At 35.8% G+C, this 21,966-nt stretch overlaps 1 protein-coding gene across 8 annotated transcripts in view; it reads left to right on the top strand.

Annotated features, from left to right (window-relative positions):
- Positions 1–21,966, top strand: part of NAV3 (neuron navigator 3) — a 356,255-nt gene that overhangs the window by 108,962 nt on the left and 225,327 nt on the right. For all 8 annotated transcript variants that reach the window (XM_025438781.3, XM_025438782.3, XM_025438783.3 and 5 more), the window contains exons 4-5: positions 10,227–10,299; positions 13,344–13,527. In XM_025438781.3, the coding sequence (XP_025294566.3) occupies positions 10,227–10,299; positions 13,344–13,527 (257 nt within the window). The remainder of the gene's footprint in view (positions 1–10,226; positions 10,300–13,343; positions 13,528–21,966) is intronic.

The raw sequence follows: 21,966 nt of genomic DNA on the forward strand, positions 1-21,966 counted from the left end.
ACCAACTGAGCCACCCAGGCACCCCATCCTGATATTTTTAACTTAATTGCTGTAAATTGTTTCTCACCACTAGGCCCAGTAAACACAAAGTATAATCATACCTATTATTAGAAAGTATGTTTCTAACAATCCTTCCACAAATTTAGTTTTTATTACTTTCAATAATCTAGTCCTTTTTTTTTTTTAAGATTTTATTTATTTATTCATGAGAGACACAGAGAGAGAGGCAGAGACCCAGGCAGAGGGAGAAACAGGATCCATACAAGGATCCCAATGTGGAACTCGATCCTGGGACTCCGGGGTCACGACCTGAGCCAAAGGTAGATTCTCAACCGCTTTGCCACCCTGGCATCCCAATCTAGTCCTTTTAAAAAGGACTTACTGCTCCACGTTTTTCAGGCTTATTCTTGAAATTTCATAGAAAATGACCACTGATAATAATCAGTGATAAAATATATAACAGCAATTTTAGAAACCGTAGTTTGAAAAAAAATTAAAAAAATAAAACAAAATAAAAAAATAAAAAATAAATAAAAACCGTAGTTTGAAAAAAAGGTGTACTAAGATATGAGGCCATTTTGAATGAAAACTATGATATTCTTAAGAACCTATAACAATTAAATAATGTTATAAAAATAACTTCTAGGAAAAGAGAAAAAGGAAATAAAATAGGGAGAATCTTGTTCATTGGATCTCATTATAATGATTTGAAAAGTTTATCTTGGATGAGATAAATTATTTGCCAATCAGTAAAAAGCCCTAGTTACTTTATGACATTATATTTAAATGATTTTAATATTAATTGAGTTAAACTGACTCATCTGGATAGACACAGATAAAAATTCATGAAATACCTTGGAGGAATTATATTGCCCAGTTGATTTGTATTAGCCATGTTTCAAACCACAAAAATATTGGGAAGTCATATCATAGAAACTAAATTGTTGAGCGCTCAGCAATATCAGTTTTACTTATTGGTTCACTTAATGATCGAATGTCAGCCATGTGTGTCTGGTGCTGTGCTTGGATGATTTGCTTGCATTTTTCATTTAGCATCACAGCAAACCTGCAAAGGAACGAGGTCTCACTGAGCCTGCCTATTAAAGGGCCAGTATTGGGTCTCATGTCTCTGAGTTTAGACTAAATTACTTTTAATAAAACTTATTAATAAACAAACTTAACAAAATTCAAGTCTTTGGATTTTCAACCCCTCCTCTGCTCCTTCCACCTCCTCCCCTTGGCCTCCTCTTCCTCTCTCCCCCTTCTTTCTTCTTTAATATTTCGGTCTCTCACCCTTCCTTACTCCCAACCATGCAATATTAATTATTTTTCTTTAAAACTGTACTGGTCTTTCCTATCTATAGAGGTGTATAAACTTTGGTTAGGTTTGGTGGGTATGTGAGATAAATAATGTGTATAGATTTTGTGATGAAATTATGCATTTGGCAAATCATTTCATCACGAAATCGCAAAATGACAAAGATGTAACTTTAGTCCTATATGTAAATAAACATTACTTAAGTTTAGGGCAAATTTATAACTTTGTTGTAAAAGAGTAAGATTCTTTTGTTTTGTTCTCTAAAACAAACTGAAAAGCAGGAATTCATTAAAACCCACAGAGTATATCTTCAGGTCAATGAATGCTGATGTAATTTTTTAAATAATTTAATTTATAAAATTTTATATTGGTAATTATAGCCTATGAAGATTAAATACCTATATATATTTTTAAAGATTTTATTTACTTACTCATGAGAGACACAGAGAGGCAGAGACATAGGCAGAGGGAGAAGCAGGCTAGGCTCCCTGCAGGGAGCCCAATGCGGGACTTGATCCCGGGTCTCCAGAGTCACACCCTGAGCCAAAGGCGACGCTAAACTGCTGAGCCACCCAGGCATCCCCTAAATACCTGTAATTGACCAAAATATTAAACAATGTTCATTATTCTCTAATTACCAGTCAGTTAGAATAGTAGAATTCTGAACAAAAATAATATTTATCTGATAAAATACTAATAGATTTTCCATATCTATATCCATACCTATATATATATGTAAGTACACACATACATCTATCTGTCTACACTGTATATAAATATATAAATATATAAATATATAAATATATAAATATATATATATATATTTAGTTGCTCATATATTATGTGGAAGATGGTTTTATATCCATTTCATGGATAAGGAAGCTGAGGCTTCAGGAGAGTGAAAACTTTCTCAGTTTCTTACAGTGTATAAATTGTATAACTAGGATGCAAATCCAGTTTTACTTGGCTGCAAGAACTTTTAATTATTATACTCTACTACTTAATTAATAAACTGACTCATTGCAACTAACAGCAGACCAACTCAGTACAAAAACAAACTGCAGAGTGGAACAAAATTACTCTCTCCCCCAACCTGTCCCTCTCCAAGTTACACAAAGTCACTTGAGATGGAAAGGGGAATGTGTGGTTTAGCATTGCAATGACATGAGGCACCTAATTTAACTGCATATTTTATCTCCCCTCCCCGAAGACCTAACAAATCCAAACTTGGAGGGGGAGGCCTGGAAATCAGCATGCTCACAGATCCCAGCAGCTCACCCTTAGCCTTGCTAACTGTTGGTATCTACTACTTTATTGACTAGATAATTGAATTCATTTTCTGTGGCTGCTGTTACAAATTATCACAAACTTGGTAACTTAAGACAAAAATTTAATCTCACACAGTTCTGGAGGCCAGAAGTCTGGAGTCAGTACCTCAAGACCAAAATCAAAGCATCAGCAGTTTTGTGCTCCTTTCAGAGGCTGTGGGAGAAACGCACTCCTCGCCTGTTCTAGCTTCTGGGGGCTGCCAGTGTTCTTTGGCTGGTGGCCACGTCAGCCATTCTGTATATTATATACCAGGGCATAAAAGTGCACTGGATATTTGAGATTGAATTTGGAGGCATTTCAGTCTTGTGAACTTAGAGTTTGAACAAAGAGATCTTGCATAGTATTTCTGTCTTTGCCTTCCCACTGCAGGGAAGGCATCATCTTTACATTCAACCAAATATTTATTGAGCACGTATTTTGTGCCAGGCACTGTATCCTAGCTGTCAATCATGTTGAGAGCTTGAGTCAGAGGCTCGAAATGTCTGTCAGAATGTCTAAATCCTAGAGTGGTAGGAACTTGTGGCAGGGAGAGCTAGTTCATTGGACACTGACAGGGTTGAATTTGAATTCTGGCTCTGCTGTGTATTAGCTGTGCACATTTATAAAAATTATATTATCTCTCTAAGTTTCTACTGAATGGAAAAATTATATAAAATTTACCAGAGTGGATGGTGACGTTGAAAAGAGTTTTGGATTTGGAGTAAACAGTATATGGGCTTAAAACTCTGTATGAACTCACCATGCTAGGTTGTTGACAGGTGGAAGAAAAAGTAGCTTCCAAGGCATTTTCCCTGCTTCCATTCTTGACACGTAGCGTAGGGTTTTTCTGAATACAACTTGTTCACCTACTATGTTGTGAAGATAATGTGTTAAAAATGACATTGTTAAGTGAAATACACTAAAGTAGAATTTTGAAAAACCAGAGAGCATTGCAGATGGTATGATTGGAAATTGAGGTGTGAAATTTATTAGTAAATCCGTTGTATGTACTGTGTGATCATATGAAATAGATATCTTCAAAGCAGCACTGATTATTTCTTTTACACAAAACACTAGCTCCCTGAGCTTTGAGACCAAGCCAGACTCCTACCGGCCTGCGGCATATTCCCAAGCTAGCCTCTGCCCATCATCAGGTTCTGTGACCCTGTCTCCTGCCACTAGATTCTCCAGATTTCAAGGTTCTTGTCCCTGGAGTCCAGTCTGGTGATCTCTTCTCCTACTTTTGGTCATGAAACTGATCGAAGGTTATCAGCTTTTGGAGTAGGCTTTTGTCACATTTGGTAAACAGTGAAGTTATGAAGAAAGATTTAGGTGCAGTTCACCCTTAACATTTCCTGCTATTCTGAATTCTTTGCCACTCACTTAACTTAGACGATGTTTTTCAACCATGACCAGTTGACATCGTGCTCCTCCCTCGGATTCACCTCACGGCACATCCTCTAATTTGGTTAACTCTTCCTAACCTTTCAGGGACTAGCTCAGACTTCTTTTTAACGAGAAAAATGTGGGGATTAATGACATAGGCTCTGGTTTTGATACATTCTCTCTGTGTGATCTCTGAGTGTGTCAGTTTAATTTTCTGAGCAACATCTTTCTCATTGTAAAAAGGTATAGTAATGGCAATCTCAGATGAAAATATCTTTGTAACTGTGTTAAGTAAGTCTTAGTTACTAATAACTTTCTCATTTCCTAGTACTTGACCTCTAGTCCAGAATAGGCTTCTGCATGCTTCTCCAGGAGTCTGTGTTTCTCTGACCATAGCATTTCTTGCACTACATTGGAAATATCTCTCTGTCCTATAAAACTATATATTTTTAAGGACTTGGACATGTTCAACGAACAACTAATTGTTGAATGAGTGAATGCAATCAAAATTAAGAATTTTAGGGGATCCCTGGGTGGCGCAGTGGTTTGGCGCCTGCCTTTGGCCCAGGGCGTGATCCTGGAGACCCGGGATCGAATCCCACATCGGGCTCCCGGTGCATGGAGCCTGCTTCTCCCTCTGCCTGTGTCTCTGCCTCTCTTTCTCTCTCTCTGTGACTATCATGAATAAATAAATAAAATCTTTAAAAAAAAAATTAAGAATTTTAATCAATGCAAAAATACTACTGCATTTTTTAAAGGTCTTCAGACGAATGTATATCTGATTAAAATCTTTGGCTAAAATTTAAATTATTATTTGAATCCCATGAAGGATGGGAGTTCACTCAAACTGAATAATTTTACCGATTTTTTTCGTTGAAATCACATTTGTTTAATTAGTTTATATAGTGACACTACCAGTACACATTTATAATGAAAAAGTAGGACATGTAGTTAATCAAAAATAGCACAAGTCACAAGAGAATCTATCATCCAGAGATAACAAAAGTTAAATTCGGCTTATATTCTTCTAGACATTCTGTTTGTATGATTCATAACAGCATTATCTAGCACTCCAGGCATGCCTTAACCGGATGCATTGCATCTGTAGAGAGAACTCAGACTCTGAAGTATTGTATCTGCTACCTGGTGTACAATTATTTAACATTTTCTATTGCAGTGTTTTCAGAATCCAAGTGACAACAAATGCTTTTCAATTCTAGGTCAAATTCAGCTCTGTCAGCATAACTGTAGAAAGTGAAGCCTGGCATGATCTACTCTCAAACATCTTTATTAACAATTTTGCTCTTGGTTGCTCTGATGGGCATGCCTAGCCTTCCTTCTGACACTTGTCTACCGTATCAAAGTCAGACTTAGACTTCAAGTTTGACTGATTCTTCTCTGAAGCTTTTCCCAGCTGTGTAGTGAAAATTGATAAGTCCATTCTCTCTACTGCCATAGAGTATTGTTTATATTTTTTTTTTAGAATTTATCATATTATGCCTTGTGTTAGGGTGATTTATCAGTCTTTTTTTTTGTCTCCAGCTATTTTGCAAGCTCACAAAGGCAAAGACTGTATAATTCATTTTTATATCCCTTCACTGTCTAGCAGAGCTCTTTGCATGTAATAAACAGTCAGTTCTTGCTGAGTGAATTTATCATTCGTTGTTAGGTCTTGGTGCCATGATTTAAATGGAATTACAAACTATAAGGTTGATATTAATCATACCCAGATATTTAGGACCTAAATGTAGTTCTCATTAATTATCCATAAGTAAAAGTGAAAGAAACATGTGAATGGACAAGCTATAACTTTGTTAATACTGTGAAAGATGCCTCAAGTCACAATTTCTAAAACAGGTAATACCAGTTTTGTAGTAAAAATACTAAAAGGTAAATGTCATAAAACATGCAGCTTAAAGTGTGAATTCAATAAAAACTGTGCTAATTAAAAATTCTACATTTTTCAGAATACTTTATTCAACAATGAAGTAAATAAATACAAGTATTTCCAGTTTATCTTCTAAATATGTTAATATGTTGAGAATACATACTGACTCTCAAGTTTAAAAAACTTTGAAGGCACAAATACACTGATGACTGTCTTGAGTTTCATAAGTGAAGATAATAAAAACACATTTCCCTCATTTAAAACCCAATTTGTGATTTAACAGTATACATGATTATATTTAGCGAGTTCATAAGGATCAGGATAAATGTACAATTATGAAATTAGACAATCAATGAAATTGGTTTTGAAAAATGCCTTTCATTATTCATGGGAGTGTAGAAAATATTGGAAATGAGTCAATGCTCTTTAGAAAATATGAGGATAATGGCTATGTCTTGAAATTTATATATGCAGCCCTGAGCAGAATTCCATGAATAAAATAAATTTGATAAATGCTTAATGAATGAATAATTGAAGGATTGGATTTTATAAAACATAAAATTAAATGGTGATGCTTCAAAATACTACTATTAATTATACAAATATGAACTACTGAGGTACAAAAATATGAATCAACTGCTATTGAATTTGTGTCTTTGATAGGGAAAACACACACAATGGTCCACTTTCCTATTTATTCAAGCAAAATTGTCTTTTTCTTAGGCATTGTGTTAACATTAGATATTTTCATAGAATCCAAAAGCCTCAAAGCTCACTGTACCAAACATTTTGAAAATTCTGACTAGATGTTATTGACTGGATTTAGAACTTAGAAACTGGATGTGATTGAGTGGATTTAGAACTTAGAGATTTCCAGTTTTATTTTCATTACAAAGTCAATTTTTATATATTTTGTGTAGCCATGCTTAAATTTAACAGGTAAAGAGAGGCAAAGTAGGTGCTCTGGGCCAGTAAAATGTAAGCCACAAATAGACCCAGCAAATTGTGCGTGACATAATAGTAGGCAAGTGAAAGTCCTGGGAGTGACTGTCACACGCTATGGATGTGACTATTACTTGAGCTATATGAGAAGTGTAGTGCCCACAGAACTGAGAGTTAATTTCTCTATATTACTGCCATAAGAGGATATGTATGTAAAATACCACAGGCATAAAATGTAAAATGCATGCATTATGTAGTATTATGGTCATCCTTGACTCCTCACTTTCTTGTATGCCATAGCTTCCCACTAATTTTCTTCAACTTATACCCAGAGTCTGGATCACCTTCACTGCCCCCACTGTTGTCTGAAACACCATCATCATTCCCTTAATTACTGGCAAAAGTCACCCATCAAGTTTCTGTACTTCTGTCCTTGTCTGCCTTTCTTTTCAGTAAGACAGAGGGCTCTTCATTTTATTTTTATTTTTAATTGAAGTAAAACATACATAAGGTACTCTACTGGGAATTAAAACAAACAAACGTAGAAAGTGTATAATGTACTCCAGTCTTAAGTATATAGCTGATTGATTTTTTAATATGTATATACCTGTGTAGTCACACTCAGGTCCAAACAAAGGTCACTTCCAGTGTGCCTGCTCCCCCCATATGACTTTCGATTACCAGTCCCTTCCAATGTTCATCACTGTTCTATTTTCAGTGTTTGCTCTTGGACCTCTTGAATTTCATGGATATTGGGGATAAAAGAGGATATACTCTTTTGTTGTATTCTTTTGCTCATCATTATATGAGATCTTCTCTGAAAGTCAGTTGCTTCATCTTTAAGGAGGAAGAGGAAGGTAGACTGACACCAGCAGTTAACATTTGAAATCAGCTGAAGTTTAGTCCCAACCCAAAGAGTTCTTGATGTTTATTATCTGGAGCCAGGCACAGAGAAGTAGCATAATTTTTAAAATCCCAATGAAAATTGACCCTACAGACTCTAAATCAAATGATATCTCTCTCTCCTTCTTTCTCCCTCTCTCTCTCTCCCTCTCTTCTCTCCCTCCCGCTCCCTCCCTTCTCCCTCCTTCTCTGTCTCCTTCTTCCTCTCTTTCTCTCTCTCCCTCTTTCTCTCTCTCTCTCTCCCTCTTCCTTTCTCTCCCTCTCTCCCACTCCGTATACTTATGGAAAGGAGTAGAGGGGTGTGGGGGGGAGAGAGAGAGAGAGAGAGAAAGAGGGTAGAAAAGGGGGAAAAGGGGAGAGGGAGAGAATAAGGGAGGGAAGAGAGAGAGTATTTTTTTTCTCTGCTCTATTAGGGCCCTGTTAATTTCCCTTTCAAATGTTTGGGGCATGCTGAGAGAGTTCTTTGTCTTGAATACCCACTCCAGGCACCAGTTTATTTTTTAAATGGTAACCAAAAAAACTATCTAGCAATCCTATTATGGATGCTATTTATTAACCTTTTGTGGGTCTTATAGTGAATTAATCTGTTCATGTATAATAAAAGTAACTAAAATTTAGGCAATAATAGCCGGTGAACATTTTGCTGTAAATAATATGTTTGGACCAGGAATAATCTTATTTTCTGTAAACAATACATAATGGATAGGAAATTGACAACATCAGACTATTATGACCAACATTTAAAAATATTCAATTCAATTCTCTTAGTATTGGACCACAATAATTGTTTGGTGTTTCTTTTACTACTTTCAATGGTCCTAAAAAAGAAAAGTTTAAAAGAACATTTTAGATGAATACAGTAGAACATCCTGTTTTGTCCGTTTCTTTTCTTTCCTCCTGATTTCCTTCCTTATACAATCTCATTTTCTAGTAGCGAAGTGAAATGTAAAGAAAGGAAAGGATTTAAAAGATATTTTTAACTCCATGGCCTTATTGGAGATTCAGATGCTCATGGGCAAAGCAAGATCTCTTTGGTCATATTGTATTCAGTGACTTCAAATCCGTTGTTTTCAGTAGAATAATTTCGGTAAAGCTTACTTTTTTAACGCTTATTTTTAAATAAATTAATAAAAATCATTTTTCTTAAAGCAAGTACATATATCTCGTTTTTAAGCAAAGAACATCTCATTGAATATGAACTTAGTTTTGCATAAAATTACATTAAAAATGATTGTAAATAGTTGTTCATTTTATAAGGACAGATTCTTTATCTTTTTATTTTCTTTAAGAGACATTTTGACCTTTGCTGTAAAGCTAAGCTAGAGAGGACATTGGCAGAACTTTGTGTGTCCTTATACATAGCTTTGGATGGGAATTTAAGAAGACAGAAAACAATACCTTGCCAAGTATTAACTTTAAATCTTCTATCTACTTTAAAATTTCAAGATTTATGGAATACCAGAACAATCCAGGGAGATGACTCATAAAGAACTAGCACTTTCTAGTTTCCTACATCCTTTTTAAAAAGTCTTAGCTGTTTAACTTTGCTGTCTAGCACCATGATCAATATGGAGATCAACCTGTGAATTAACATAAATCAATCATTTAAGGCTTTTTTTTTTTTTAAAGGTTTATTTATTTATTCATGAGAGACACAGAGAGAGAGAGAGAGAGAGAGGCGGAGACACAGGCAGAGGGAGAAGCAGGCTCCGTGCAGGGAGCCCGATGCAGGACTTGATCTCAGGTCTCCAGGATCACACCCTGGGTTGAAGGCTGCACTAAACTGCTGAGCCACCCAGGCTGCCCTTTTTGTTTTGTTTTTACCTATCACTCTAAGTGGTTACAAACTGGTGTTGATATCAAAACTAACTGTTTAAAAGCCATGGCATCACAATTTTAAATTACAAATACCTATATTTAATCAGAGAAATATACAACTATAGACTCTAAATCAAATGATCTAGAAATGATCATTCTATCAAATGATAGAAATACAAATACAGTTTTTAAAATAAAGACTAGGTTATGGTTTAAGATGTAAATATGCTTTATTTATTTCATTCTATGTCATCCCTTCTGACATAATGACCTAATGTCACTGGCTGAATCCCATTTACCCACACCCTACAACTTGCATTAAGCAACAGTCTCCTCCTGTATGGATGCTTTCATTGAGTCTTAGTTGTGAAGCACAAAATCCAGTTTTATGTTAAGTAGGTGGGTTGCTAATCTGTGAGAATGCCATTCTTGATCAGGCCTTTATGAATTGTTTGTGAATACCAAACTGGACAATGCAAGCTTTATATTCGTTCTACAATTAGCCAAAATAATTCTAGCTAAACTCTGGTAAAGATCTCTAGAATGAAATGAATGTAAAGTATTCATTCTTTCTTTATCTTGCCCTCTGGTTTCATTTTAGCTCATTTGTTTATTTAAAAATAACCCGCTAAGTTGCTTTTTCACTGCTTTTTCATGTTACAGATTGAAAATGTTGATGTCTGCCTTAGTTTTCTAGCAGCCAGAGGAGTAAATGTTCAAGGTCTATCTGCTGAAGGTAAGAAAAGGCACAGTTGTCACCAATATCACCCAACTCTTAAAAAAAAAGAAATGTTTTTGTATTGCAAGAAATGTAAAGTGGGAGTACCTAGCTCCTTGATATGTGAAGGAAATCAGTACAATTCCAAAAGTATAGAGACATAAATGTAATGGTTATTAATGTATGCTTTAATTATTTATATGTTCCATATTTTGCCAAAAGTGTTATTTTCTTGACTGTGTAAGAGAGGAGTAAGTTCACAAAACACTTTTATGTTATTACCAGTGTATATAGTATTTTTAGTCTTAAGGAGAGGGATGGATGGATATATAGATAATGCTAGATCATAGATGAACCTAAATTCAGGTAAAAATAATATAATTAATTTGCAAATATCACTTTATCAATAATATCAAATTAGTCTTGTTGAAATATTTGGTAAGTTTAAATAAAACATCATGAGTTCTTAAATAATTAGTACTAACAGTATTTAATGACTGTCATATGTAAAAGCTTTAAGTCATTAAAGGTTTAAAAGATCATCACTAAAATCAAAATATAGAAAAGTGGAAAAAAGCTGAACTTGTTCTGTCATTTTTTTTTTTTTCTGAATCTTTTTCTTTCACATATATTTTTAGGAAAACTTTTCAAGTACTCTAACAAAATCTAGTTGCTAAGGTTATGAAATAACAAGACCTTTGAGATCTGCACTAATAATCACCATTTTATTAGAATATTAATTTGTGCATTTAAAAATTCTGCTAAATACTGGTATATACTTTGATAATTTAGATTGGTTAATGTTTCTACTTTTGTCATTTGCTCTGAATAGCTTTTTCCCACACACACACTAGAAATATTAGATCTAAAGTTTTAAAATTTTGCTGTCATTGGAAAAAGGAATTATGTGGTTTCTGAAATACAATGAATATTTAATAGAATTATTGAGTTTTCCCAAGTTTTCTTCTATTTTCTTTTTTTCTTGTTTTAAATTTCCTTTGTCTTTTACATTTATGTGATATGTTGTGTAATACTAAGTTACACATTTAATGGCCAAAAAGCTAAGGTTCAAACCTAACTGCTGGTTTTTACCTTAGAAAAAAAGGTGATAAAACTCCCCAGGAAAATATTTTACTTTTTTCAGTGGTGGAAAGTGGGTTAGAATGTTACCATTTGTTCATCTTATGTCTCTGCCTTCTCATATGACATCCTTTAGTAACAGAAGAAACACATTGATTTTCACTTATCTTCTAAAAATATATGAATGCTCAAAATGATTTGCTAAATAAATAAAATATGCATATAATAAAACAAGGAATTTTAAAACCTTTAAGATCATCTAGTTTTAATGAGAACATAAATACATTTACGGTAGCTTCCTATTGATCAGACTAACTCTTCTATATTATGCAACTGTGAGAAGGTTTGGGGGGGACCGTCATGTTCTCATTTCATTTTTTTAAAGATTTTATTTGTTTATTTGAGAGAGAGTGAGTGAGTGAGAGAGCATGAGTAGGGGGAGGAGCAGAGAAATACAGGGAGAAGCTGACTCCTCACTGAGCAAGGAGGCTACATGGGCTGGATCAGGACCTGGGCTGAAGGCAGGTGCTTAACTGACTGAGCCACCCAGGTGCTCCTCTCATTCTTATTTTAAATGAATAATTCCACTGCATACTTTCTGTGACATTTATAAACCATCAGAGAGCAAGAAATCCAAATAGTTTGCTAATGTTCCTAAACTTTAAAAGGGAGACAAAATTTTGACCTTACCGGTGGATGTATTTTTTTTTAAGATTTTATTTATTCATGAAAGACACACGCACACACACACACAGAGAGAGAGAGAGAGAGAGAGAGGCAGAGACACAGGCAGAGAGAGAAGCAGGTTCCATGCAGAAAGCCTGATGTGGGACTCTATCCCGGGTCTCCAGGATCACGTCCTGGTCCGAAGGCAGGTGCTAAGCGGCTGAGCCACCCAGAGATCCCCAGGTGGATGTATTTTATTGCCAATAGCACGTTTTATTTAGAATATGATTATAGGTTTCATATAGATTTATTTCCAGCTTTACTTCATCTCTTCTCCTAATTTTTAAATTAGAACTACAAGAGAAAGAAAGCTAGGTTCAGATTGTAACTTACTTTGGGTGTTTAACTTTTGTTCAGTATTAGAACAATTTAGGAGCTCCGTGTATTAAACCTAGGATTTACATTTATGTCTATTCAATTATATTATCTAAAGTCATGAATAAGCTGATCTTTATTATTTATTAATATGTAATGTTAAAAAAGAAGAAAAGAAAGAAAAGGAAAGAAAGAAGAAAGAAAGAAAGAAAGAAAGAAAGAAAGAAAGAAAGAAAGAAAGAAAGAAAGAAAGGAAGGAAGGAAGGAAGGAGAAAAAGAAAGATCGGAAGATCGGAGGAGGACAATCATTATTTTTTTATATGACTATGTATATAATCTCCCAAAAGTAGACATTGTAAGTTTTAATTTTAAAGCTCCCATTTTTCTCTTTAAATAAATAAACACTTTAATAAAGCAATTACTAGGTGATTTAGGAGAACTATTATAAATCCCGTTGCCACTATAAGGTGCAGCCACACCATCCTTATTTTTAATACAGGACAACCAACATTAAGTGGCGTTTTTTCTCCAGTTCCTAGCCATCACTAAGTTGATACCAGATGTGTATTTGTGAGGGAAGCAGAATGCTGCATCAAATGATTCGCACAAGACACAGAGCCCATCCGTTTCCAAGAAGAAGCAAACTCTAGGAAAACTGTATTTTAAGATCAGCAAAGAGCATGGCTCCTACAAGTTTTGTTCACTGGGCCTCTCATTCCATCCTCTGTCCCTGAAGCTTCACTTGGAAACGTTATCATGTTTCAGAAATTCAGGTTTGCTCCAATCTGTGACTGATACATCGAGTTGCCTTTCTGTCTTCACAGATTTCCTCTAAGAGCATGGCAACTCTAATTGCATTTGTAAAAAAAATAAAATAAAATAAAAAGGAAAACCGCATTCATTTCATCTGTTCCTGTTTTTATATTTTCCCTTTGATACAGAAATAAGAAATGGAAACTTAAAAGCCATTCTAGGGCTGTTTTTCAGTTTGTCTCGCTACAAGCAGCAACAGCACCATCAGCAGCAGTATTACCAGTCCTTGGCCGAACTTCAGCAGCGAGTCAGCCAGGCCTCCTCTCAGGCAGAAGCGAGTCAGGCCAAAGCCCAACAAGATATGCAGTCCAGGTAAGGAAGGGGAAGCAGGGCGTGTGTTTAGACTTAACCTGTCTAGTTACAATTTTTTTTTTTTAACAAGCTATTGTTTGTGAGTTTGCAAAAACATATTTATGTCATTGCATCAGTGTTCCGATGTTACTTGACCGGTGTTGTAGAAGTTAAAAACCACTTTTCTCGTGGTTGGATGAGCAACATTTATTAAGTTTAGGTGAAATGTCTCTGTGTGTTTTCCAAAGTTGAGTGTGGTTTGTATCAAACAAAGTGTGTGAAGTGTCTTTTTCTGTAAGTGATGAGGCACTTTTTTTTTTTTTTTTTTTAATGAAAGTGAAATACTTATTCACGACTATTGCAACAGGGGAGAGAGAATCCAGCAGAGACAGCCTGGCTGCTGCCAAGAAGCAGAGTGGGGTCCATGGATGGGAAGTCACTAGGGCAGATGCTGAGGAGGGGGATCCTTGCTAACACAGGGTGAGGCCCGTGGAGCAGCCTGGCTGCCACTGGGTCAAAGGGCACCCTGTGTCTGCATTTGGAGGTGAGGGGCTCCATCGGCGTCAGGGCAGAGCGCACGGACCAGGCCAGAAATTATTACTTACAAATTATTATTATTTACAATGTGCTAGAGTCCTCCTTCCGCAAATTATTATTTACAATGTGCTAGAGTCCTCGTCTCCAAGTGGGTAGTTAGTTCTCTTTTATTAAGGTTTACGATTCGATTCATTGAATCTGTCAAAAATTTCGGGTCTGTCAAACATAGGGGTTTGAGTGTTTGGGGACATACTGTTTTCAATATGTGATTGTATGTGTGTATTTATAAACACACATGTGTGTGTTCATCTATTGGTGCATTGTAGGCACAGCCTGGGATGGGGTGCTGACACGTCATGGCCACTTTCTTCCCTCGTCCATTAGCGCTGTTTTCCAATTTGGAATGGTTATCAGTCAGGGCTCGACCGGAGAAGCAGAAGCAGTAAGGGATGAAGAGACTGATTGTGAAGAATTGGTTTACACGATGGTGGGGGCTAGGGAGGCAAGTCTGAAATCCTCAGGGCAGCCCCGCAGGAAGGACAGGCTGAAACTCTCTCAGCATGAACCCAAACTTGTATATACAGGTACAATTTCTTCTCTGAAGGAAGCCTCCATCCTGCCTTTGAGATCTTTCAAGTGGGGAATCACATAGACCCAGTGTATCTAAGAGAATCTCCCTTAAAGTTAGCTGTTCTAGACTTTAACCGCAGCCACGAAACACTTTCAACAGCAGCATCTAGGTCAGTGTCTGATTGAACAAGTGGCCCTGAATAGGCCTAGCTAAGTCGACACATCAAAAAATGACCACAGCATGAAACTAAGTAGACAAACTTCATGCATACTGCTCATTTGTTACTCACCAACGACCAGGATATCGGGTCACTGGGTCTATTGCGTAAATAGCTGATTGTTTGCCCTTCGGAGGAAGAATGTCCAATATGAAAAGAGTCATCATCTTTAAGAGTATACACACATATCACACAGATGTAAATATTTAACTTTTCCATCTTACAAGGCAAATCTGAGACCTAGTAACACTCAGTTTACCCTGAGTTTGTTTTTGGTATTTAGTATTGACTCAAAAAGTTAGAGTAAAATTCCAAATTACATTCACGTACCACCCCTCAACTTATTGTCAAATATTCAACAGTTCAGAAATCCTCTTCTCTTTCACCTGCCAACCAGCCCTTTCTTCCCAGTAAGCAGTACTTCTTTTCTCTATATGGCCAAGTAAACTCTACTTGCTTTGGAAGATTTGGCTCACGAATTATTGAGCCAATAAAGAAAAATTGTAATTTTAGCCAAAAATATAGAGTATACTACATAGGTCATGGAGTGGTAAAAGATATTTCTCATCACTCGACAATGCAGATACAATTCTATTCTTTAAACTCATCCTTGCTTTTTGTGACATAAGTGAAATCGTATAAAAGTCAAAGTGAAAACAAATTCTCTATAGGGTAAGTTCTTTGGATTTCCTTAAGAATAGAGAAGGGGGGATAAGGAAATATCTTTTTTATTATGTATTATTATTTTGAAGGGGATGATTAGTAGAAAGAGATCTAGATTTTGAAAACTGCCAAAAATAATATTTCCTAGAGTTTGGTTTAAGTTATTTGAATGGATAAGAAGCAAGAATAGTAGCTGAGAAAACATAGGAAGTGAAGTGGTATTGTACAAAACATGTTCACCCTGGAAGTGATATGGAGTATCATTTGTCTTTTCTTTACCTTGTTCTATTTCCGTATCTACCATGTGGAATTTCTTACTCAGAATTTCTCAGTGGTTATGACCCTTCTGGGGAGATTGTTCTTCTCATTCTTGATGGATATGCCTGGCTGTTCTGGAACTATATTTTAATTAAAAATTAAAGCTCTATATAGTAGGCATGGTAATTTTATACCATTTTGGGGAGAGCTATCTAATTTTTTTTCATTAAAATTATGTTTTGAAAAGTATTCTATTCATCCGTGTTCTTAGGACACACTTCTTAAGAATTTTTTCTGCTAATAAATTTAATTGGTTTTAATTACTTTTTAGACTCATAATTTATAAATGTGGAGTACTTGCTGTACTAAGTATAGTACTTACGATGCTGATATAGAGGAGCTACATGTCTTAATTTTAATAGAATATATTATATATTTTGGAGAATATTATATTTCAAACATCAATACTTATTTCCACTTATATCGATTTCGCACAGGGAAAAGCCTATGAATTAGAATTTCTGTGGCCTTACATACAACAAGCAACGTATTTTCCAAAAGCCCATAGTGAGGATATACATGAGAAATGGTGTTTATGTCTATATGGTAAAACGAAGATAATTAACACAGAAAAAAATAACCCAGTGACACATTTATCTTCATTTGCTTGAGATGTGAGTCATAAATCATGATTTATGAAGCTTCTCTGTTAATTCTAAAGCTCTTCCCAAGTAAATAGCTTAAATGATTGGTTGCTATATTATTCTGGATATTTACCAGAAAATATTCTTGTATTTTTCTCTGTCAACTCATAAAAAATTTTAAGGGCACATGGTTTCAGTTCAGTGAGAGTTTTGTTTTATTCTTTTCATTTAAAATAAATTGGTGTAACTGTATATATTCCCACAATATTTATTTTATGCATTAAGAATTTCTAACTTGGTTTTGGTATTTTGCAAGTAACTCCAAATGTTTTCAATCATTTGGAACATCTTTCATTTAAGCAGACACTTTGACCCAAAGGTTAACAAGCACATAAGAGAAAAAATAAAACATGGGTAACAAACTCTCCTTTTCTGGCGTCTCAGCTCTTTCTCCACTCTTCTGTCTGTCCGTTTGTGGGTATGTTGGTGCACATACATAAGATTATACCTGCGTGTGTGTGTGCGCGTGCACACAAGTGTGTGTGTCCTGTTCAAGTGACAACTAGAGGTGTAGTTAAAGTTCGCCTGTAGAATCAAACTGCCTACACTTGGATCCCGATTTCACCACTTTCTAATTGTGGGGTCTCAGGAAACTTGCCTGACCTGTCACTGCTGCAGTGTTCTCATTTGTTAAAAGAGAATAAAAAATGGCATTGTTCTCATGAGTTTTTTTTTAGGTTCACTGAGTCACTACAGTATAAAACACTCTGAACATACCAAGCACACACTACTCCCTGTTCAAAGCCTTGCAACGGTCTCAAATAGTCCAGGCTTGCTCCCACCTTAGGAGATATGCTCCTGCTTTGCCTGGAATACTCTTTCTCCTAGCTGTTTGGCCTAAGTCTCTCACCTGCTTCAAGTCAGTGGCTCACGTGTTACCTTCTCACTGATGCTTACCTTGACAGCTCCCCTTTAACACTACCGGCTGCCCATGTCTGCTCTCCATTGTACTTTGCCATATGTTTTATTTTTTTCTTAGCTTTAATCAATCTTTAATTTCAATTTACTTATATTCATTATTCATTATTGCCATTTCCCTTTAAAAGGTAAGCACTATTAGCACAGCAGTATTTTTTATATTTTAATCACTGGTATAGTCCAAGGGATAAGCACAGAGCCTGATACACAGGAGTTTTCAGCAACTGTTTCTGAAATGAGATAATTTAAGAACAAATCTATGTTATAGCTGCTTCCAATTTTAAGTAGGAAGATTCACAATTACAATTGTAAGTAATTCATAACAAAATTGTATATATTTATAAAATTAGTAGCATAAAATTAAATATGCTTTTATTTGGGGGTAGTCGTGATATTGAACTAGCTAGTTTCCAAATGGTCTAGAGTAGAGATTCTTCTTATTATTACTGGAATTATCCACTTACTGTAGTATCTGTATTAAAATAAAGCTGGAACTTTATTTCCTAAAATTTCCTAAATCCTTCACAGGGATTACTTGGTTATATCTGGAGTGATAAAGACTTGGTTAATTGAATCTTCAGTTCTCAAAAATCTGAATACATTTAAGATAAAAATTAAATTTTCTCTATCCATGATCTTTGGAAGGACTTCACAGGAGTAAAGAGTAACGATCTTGCTGGGCTACATAATGTAAAGCATTGTATTTGCATTTATTTAATATAAATAAAAACTAGCCCCTCAATTTTTTCTGGTTTTACTTTTCATTTTGAAAATAGTAGATGGGGCAACTGAGTGAGTGGCTCAGTTGGTTAAGCATCTGACTCTTCAGTTCTGTTCAGGACATGATTGTGAGGTTGAGCCCCTTGTTGGGCGCCTGCTTAAGATTCTCTCTCTCCCTCTCCTTCTGCCCCTCACTCCCCTGCCATCAGCTGGTGTATGTGCATTGGTACACATGCGCACACATTCTCTAAAAGAAATAAAGAAAGAAATGCACCTTAAAAAAAGGAAATATTAGATTAAAGACCTTCTCTTCAGCCAACTGGGAAAATATGAAAAATATTTTAATAAAAAGTGATAAGCTTTTGTAAGAGTTGATATCATAGTGATTTTCTCTAAGTATTAACTAGGAGATGGGGAAGTATTTTTTTATTCTAGAAAACAAAGTAGAAATGAGTACTGTATTTTTTTGAACTCAGAAAATTCATTTGGTCAGTAAATTCAGGATACATCCTGGGCGTTCAGGATATTTCTGCTAATCATACTTTTCCATGTGTTGAGTTTTGACTGTGAGAGTTCTAGTTGACATGAAAGGTAACAGGAAGTTTAATTTCACCAAAATCTTACACAGTGTCTGGCACAGGAGAACAGCCAACAATGAGCAAAATGCATGTCATCAGTGGATAATTTTCCTGAGATATCTGATAAATCATTATAGTGCAAGAAAATTATATAATGAAAATTCATTTTTTCCTAGGTATTGGTAGGTTACATATGAGGTGGTGTTAGCATGATGGTATATGTAAAAGAGTATGATTTTTATTTGCTAAAAGCTTTAAGAAAGAGATTTTTCCTTAAAATGTGGACCTTTAGCTTAATTATTGTCCAGATTATGAAATAGCTTTCCTTCCTGTTATTAAGTAGTGAACTTTACCAACTCACAAATAGTGATTACTGAATTGCACGAACAAATATTTTATTTTTATGTTTTATACAAATAAAACACGTAAAAAAGAAAGGAAATCGAATGTATAAAAGTAGAGGCAGGTAAGAAATCATGTAGGTCATAGAATCAGGAAAGGCAGCAATGTTAAGTCTTTCTGAGCTACAGTAACTATTTTGAGAATTTGAGAGATTGTAATTTCCACAGATGATCATTTGCCCTTCTGCTTTCCATTTGTTGGAGAAAATCAAATGCTTGTCCACTTGCAGTTTAGATGAACTTGCTCAGATAGGACTTGCAAGGCGAAGAGCAAAATCTGTGGACACATGTTCTTTGAGTGACTTGTCTATTCCCGCCGCAGCTCCAAGCCGAGGTTCTCGTGACCTCTGCCACACACGTTGCTCTTGGAACCCTCTTCCATTGAGGACATTTGCCTTTCTCTTTTCCAGGAAACATCATTTCCTTCTGAGGGATTCACTCAGAAACTGGGACGGTTTACAGCTTCTCAGCCTGGGGTTATAAATCTTGCAAAGTATATAAGGAAGTTTAATTTAAGATGACAGGAAGGCTCTGGTAATTTAAGCCCTCATGAACCTGGCTTCAATTAGTTTCTTAACTCAGCTCTGTGTTGTGGCCTATAGTGTGCTCTTCAAAAAAAGTCATTGAATCAATTAAACTTTGAACAAAACAAAACACAAAGGACATTTATGAATTCTTTTCAAAGCCAGACTTTTTCTTTCCTAGAGAGAAATAATTGAAGGGTAATAAGAAACTACTCTTTAATTGCCTGACTTAGGAAGTGTAATATTAAAAAAGCATACATACACAGCATATACACTTTGCTTGCGTTCTTTGCTTTTATTTCACTATGTAAAAAGCCCGACAACCACTTAGACTTCTGTTGTTATAAATGAAGTAGCATCTATCTAGTTCTGGATACTTTAGAGTCAGACAGGCATGGGTTTAAATTCCACCTGCCAATTCCCAGTGGTGTGGCATTGGGAATTGCCAATTCCACTATTTTTCCCTCTCTTCCCCTATGATCCTCTGTTTTGTTTCTTAAATTTCACATATGAGTGAGATCGTACGATAATTGTCTTTCTTATTTTTTTTTAATTTATTTTTTATTGGTGTTCAATTTACTAACATACAGAATAACACCCAGTGCCCGTCACCCATTCACTCCCACCCCCCGCCCTCCTCCCCTTCTACCACCCCTAGTTCGTTTCCCAGAGTTAGCAGTCTTTACGTTCTGTCTCCCTTTCTGATATTTCCCACACATTTCTTCTCCCTTCCCTTATATTCCCTTTCACTATTATTTATATTCCCCAAATGAATGAGAACATATAATGTTTGTCCTTCTCCGACTGACTTACTTCACTCAGCATAATACCCTCCAGTTCCATCCACGTTGAAGCAAATGGTGGGTATTTGTCATTTCTAATAGCTGAGTAATATTCCATTGTATACATAAACCACATCTTCTTTATCCATTCATCTTTCGTTGGACACCGAGGCTCCTTCCACAGTTTGGCTATCGTGGCCATTGCTGCTAGAAACATCGGGGTGCAGGTGTCCCGGCGTTTCATTGCATTTGTATCTTTGGGGTAAATCCCCAACAGTGCAATTGCTGGGTCGTAGGGCAGGTCTATTTTTAACTCTTTGAGGAACCTCCACACAGTTTTCCAGAGTGGCTGCACCAGTTCACATTCCCACCAACACTGTAAGAGGGTTCCCTTTTCTCCGCATCCTCTCCAACATTTGTTGTTTCCTGCCTTGTTAATTTTCCCCATTCTCACTGGTGTGAGGTGGTATCTCATTGTAGTTTTCATTTGTATTTCCCTGATGGCAAGTGATGCAGAGCATTTTCTCATATGCATGTTGGCCATGTCTATGTCTTCCTCTGTGAGATTTCTGTTCATGTCTTTTGCCCATTTCATGATTGGATTGTTTGTTTCTTTGGTGTTGAGTTTAATAAGTTCTTTATAGATCTTGGAAACTAGCCCTTTATCTGATATGTCATTTGCAAATATCTTCTCCCATTCTGTAGGTTGTCTTTGAGTTTTGTTGACTGTATCCTTTGCTGTGCAAAAGCTTCTTATCTTGATGAAGTCCCAATAGTTCATTTTTGCTTTTGTTTCTTTTGCCTTCGTGGATGTATCTTGCAAGAAGTTACTGTGGCCGAGTTCAAAAAGGGTGTTGCCTGTGTTCTTCTCTAGGATTTTGATGGAATCTTGTCTCACATTTAGATCTTTCATCCATTTTGAGTTTATCTTTGTGTATGGTGAAAGAGAGTGGTCTAGTTTCATTCTTCTGCATGTGGATGTCCAATTTTCCCAGCACCATTTATTAAAGAGACTGTCTTTCTTCCAATGGATAGTCTTTCCTCCTTTATCGAATATTAGTTGACCATAAAGTTCAGGGTCCACTTCTGGGTTCTCTATTCTGTTCCATTGATCTATGTGTCTGTTTTTGTGCCAGTACCACACTGTCTTGATGACCACAGCTTTGTAGTACAACCTGAAATCTGGCATTGTGATGCCCCCAGATATGGTTTTCTTTTTTAAAATTCCCCGGGCTATTCGGGGTCTTTTCTGATTCCACACAAATCTTAAAATAATTTGTTCTAACTCTCTGAAGAAAGTCCATGGTATTTTGATAGGGATTGCATTAAACGTGTATATTGCCCTGGGTAACATTGACATTTTCACAATATTAATTCTGCCAATCCATGAGCATGGAATATTTTTCCATCTCTTTGTGTCTTCCTCAATTTCTTTCAGAAGTGTTCTATAGTTTTGAGGGTATAGATCCTTTACATCTTTGGTTAGGTTTATTCCTAGGTATCTTATGCTTTTGGGTACAATTATAAATGGGATTGACTCCTTAATTTCTCTTTCTTCAGTCTCATTGTTAGTGTATAGAAATGCCA

Source organism: Canis lupus, chromosome 15 (genome assembly GCF_003254725.2).
Source record: "Canis lupus dingo isolate Sandy chromosome 15, ASM325472v2, whole genome shotgun sequence".
In the NCBI taxonomy this organism is placed as follows: Eukaryota; Metazoa; Chordata; class Mammalia; order Carnivora; family Canidae; genus Canis; species Canis lupus.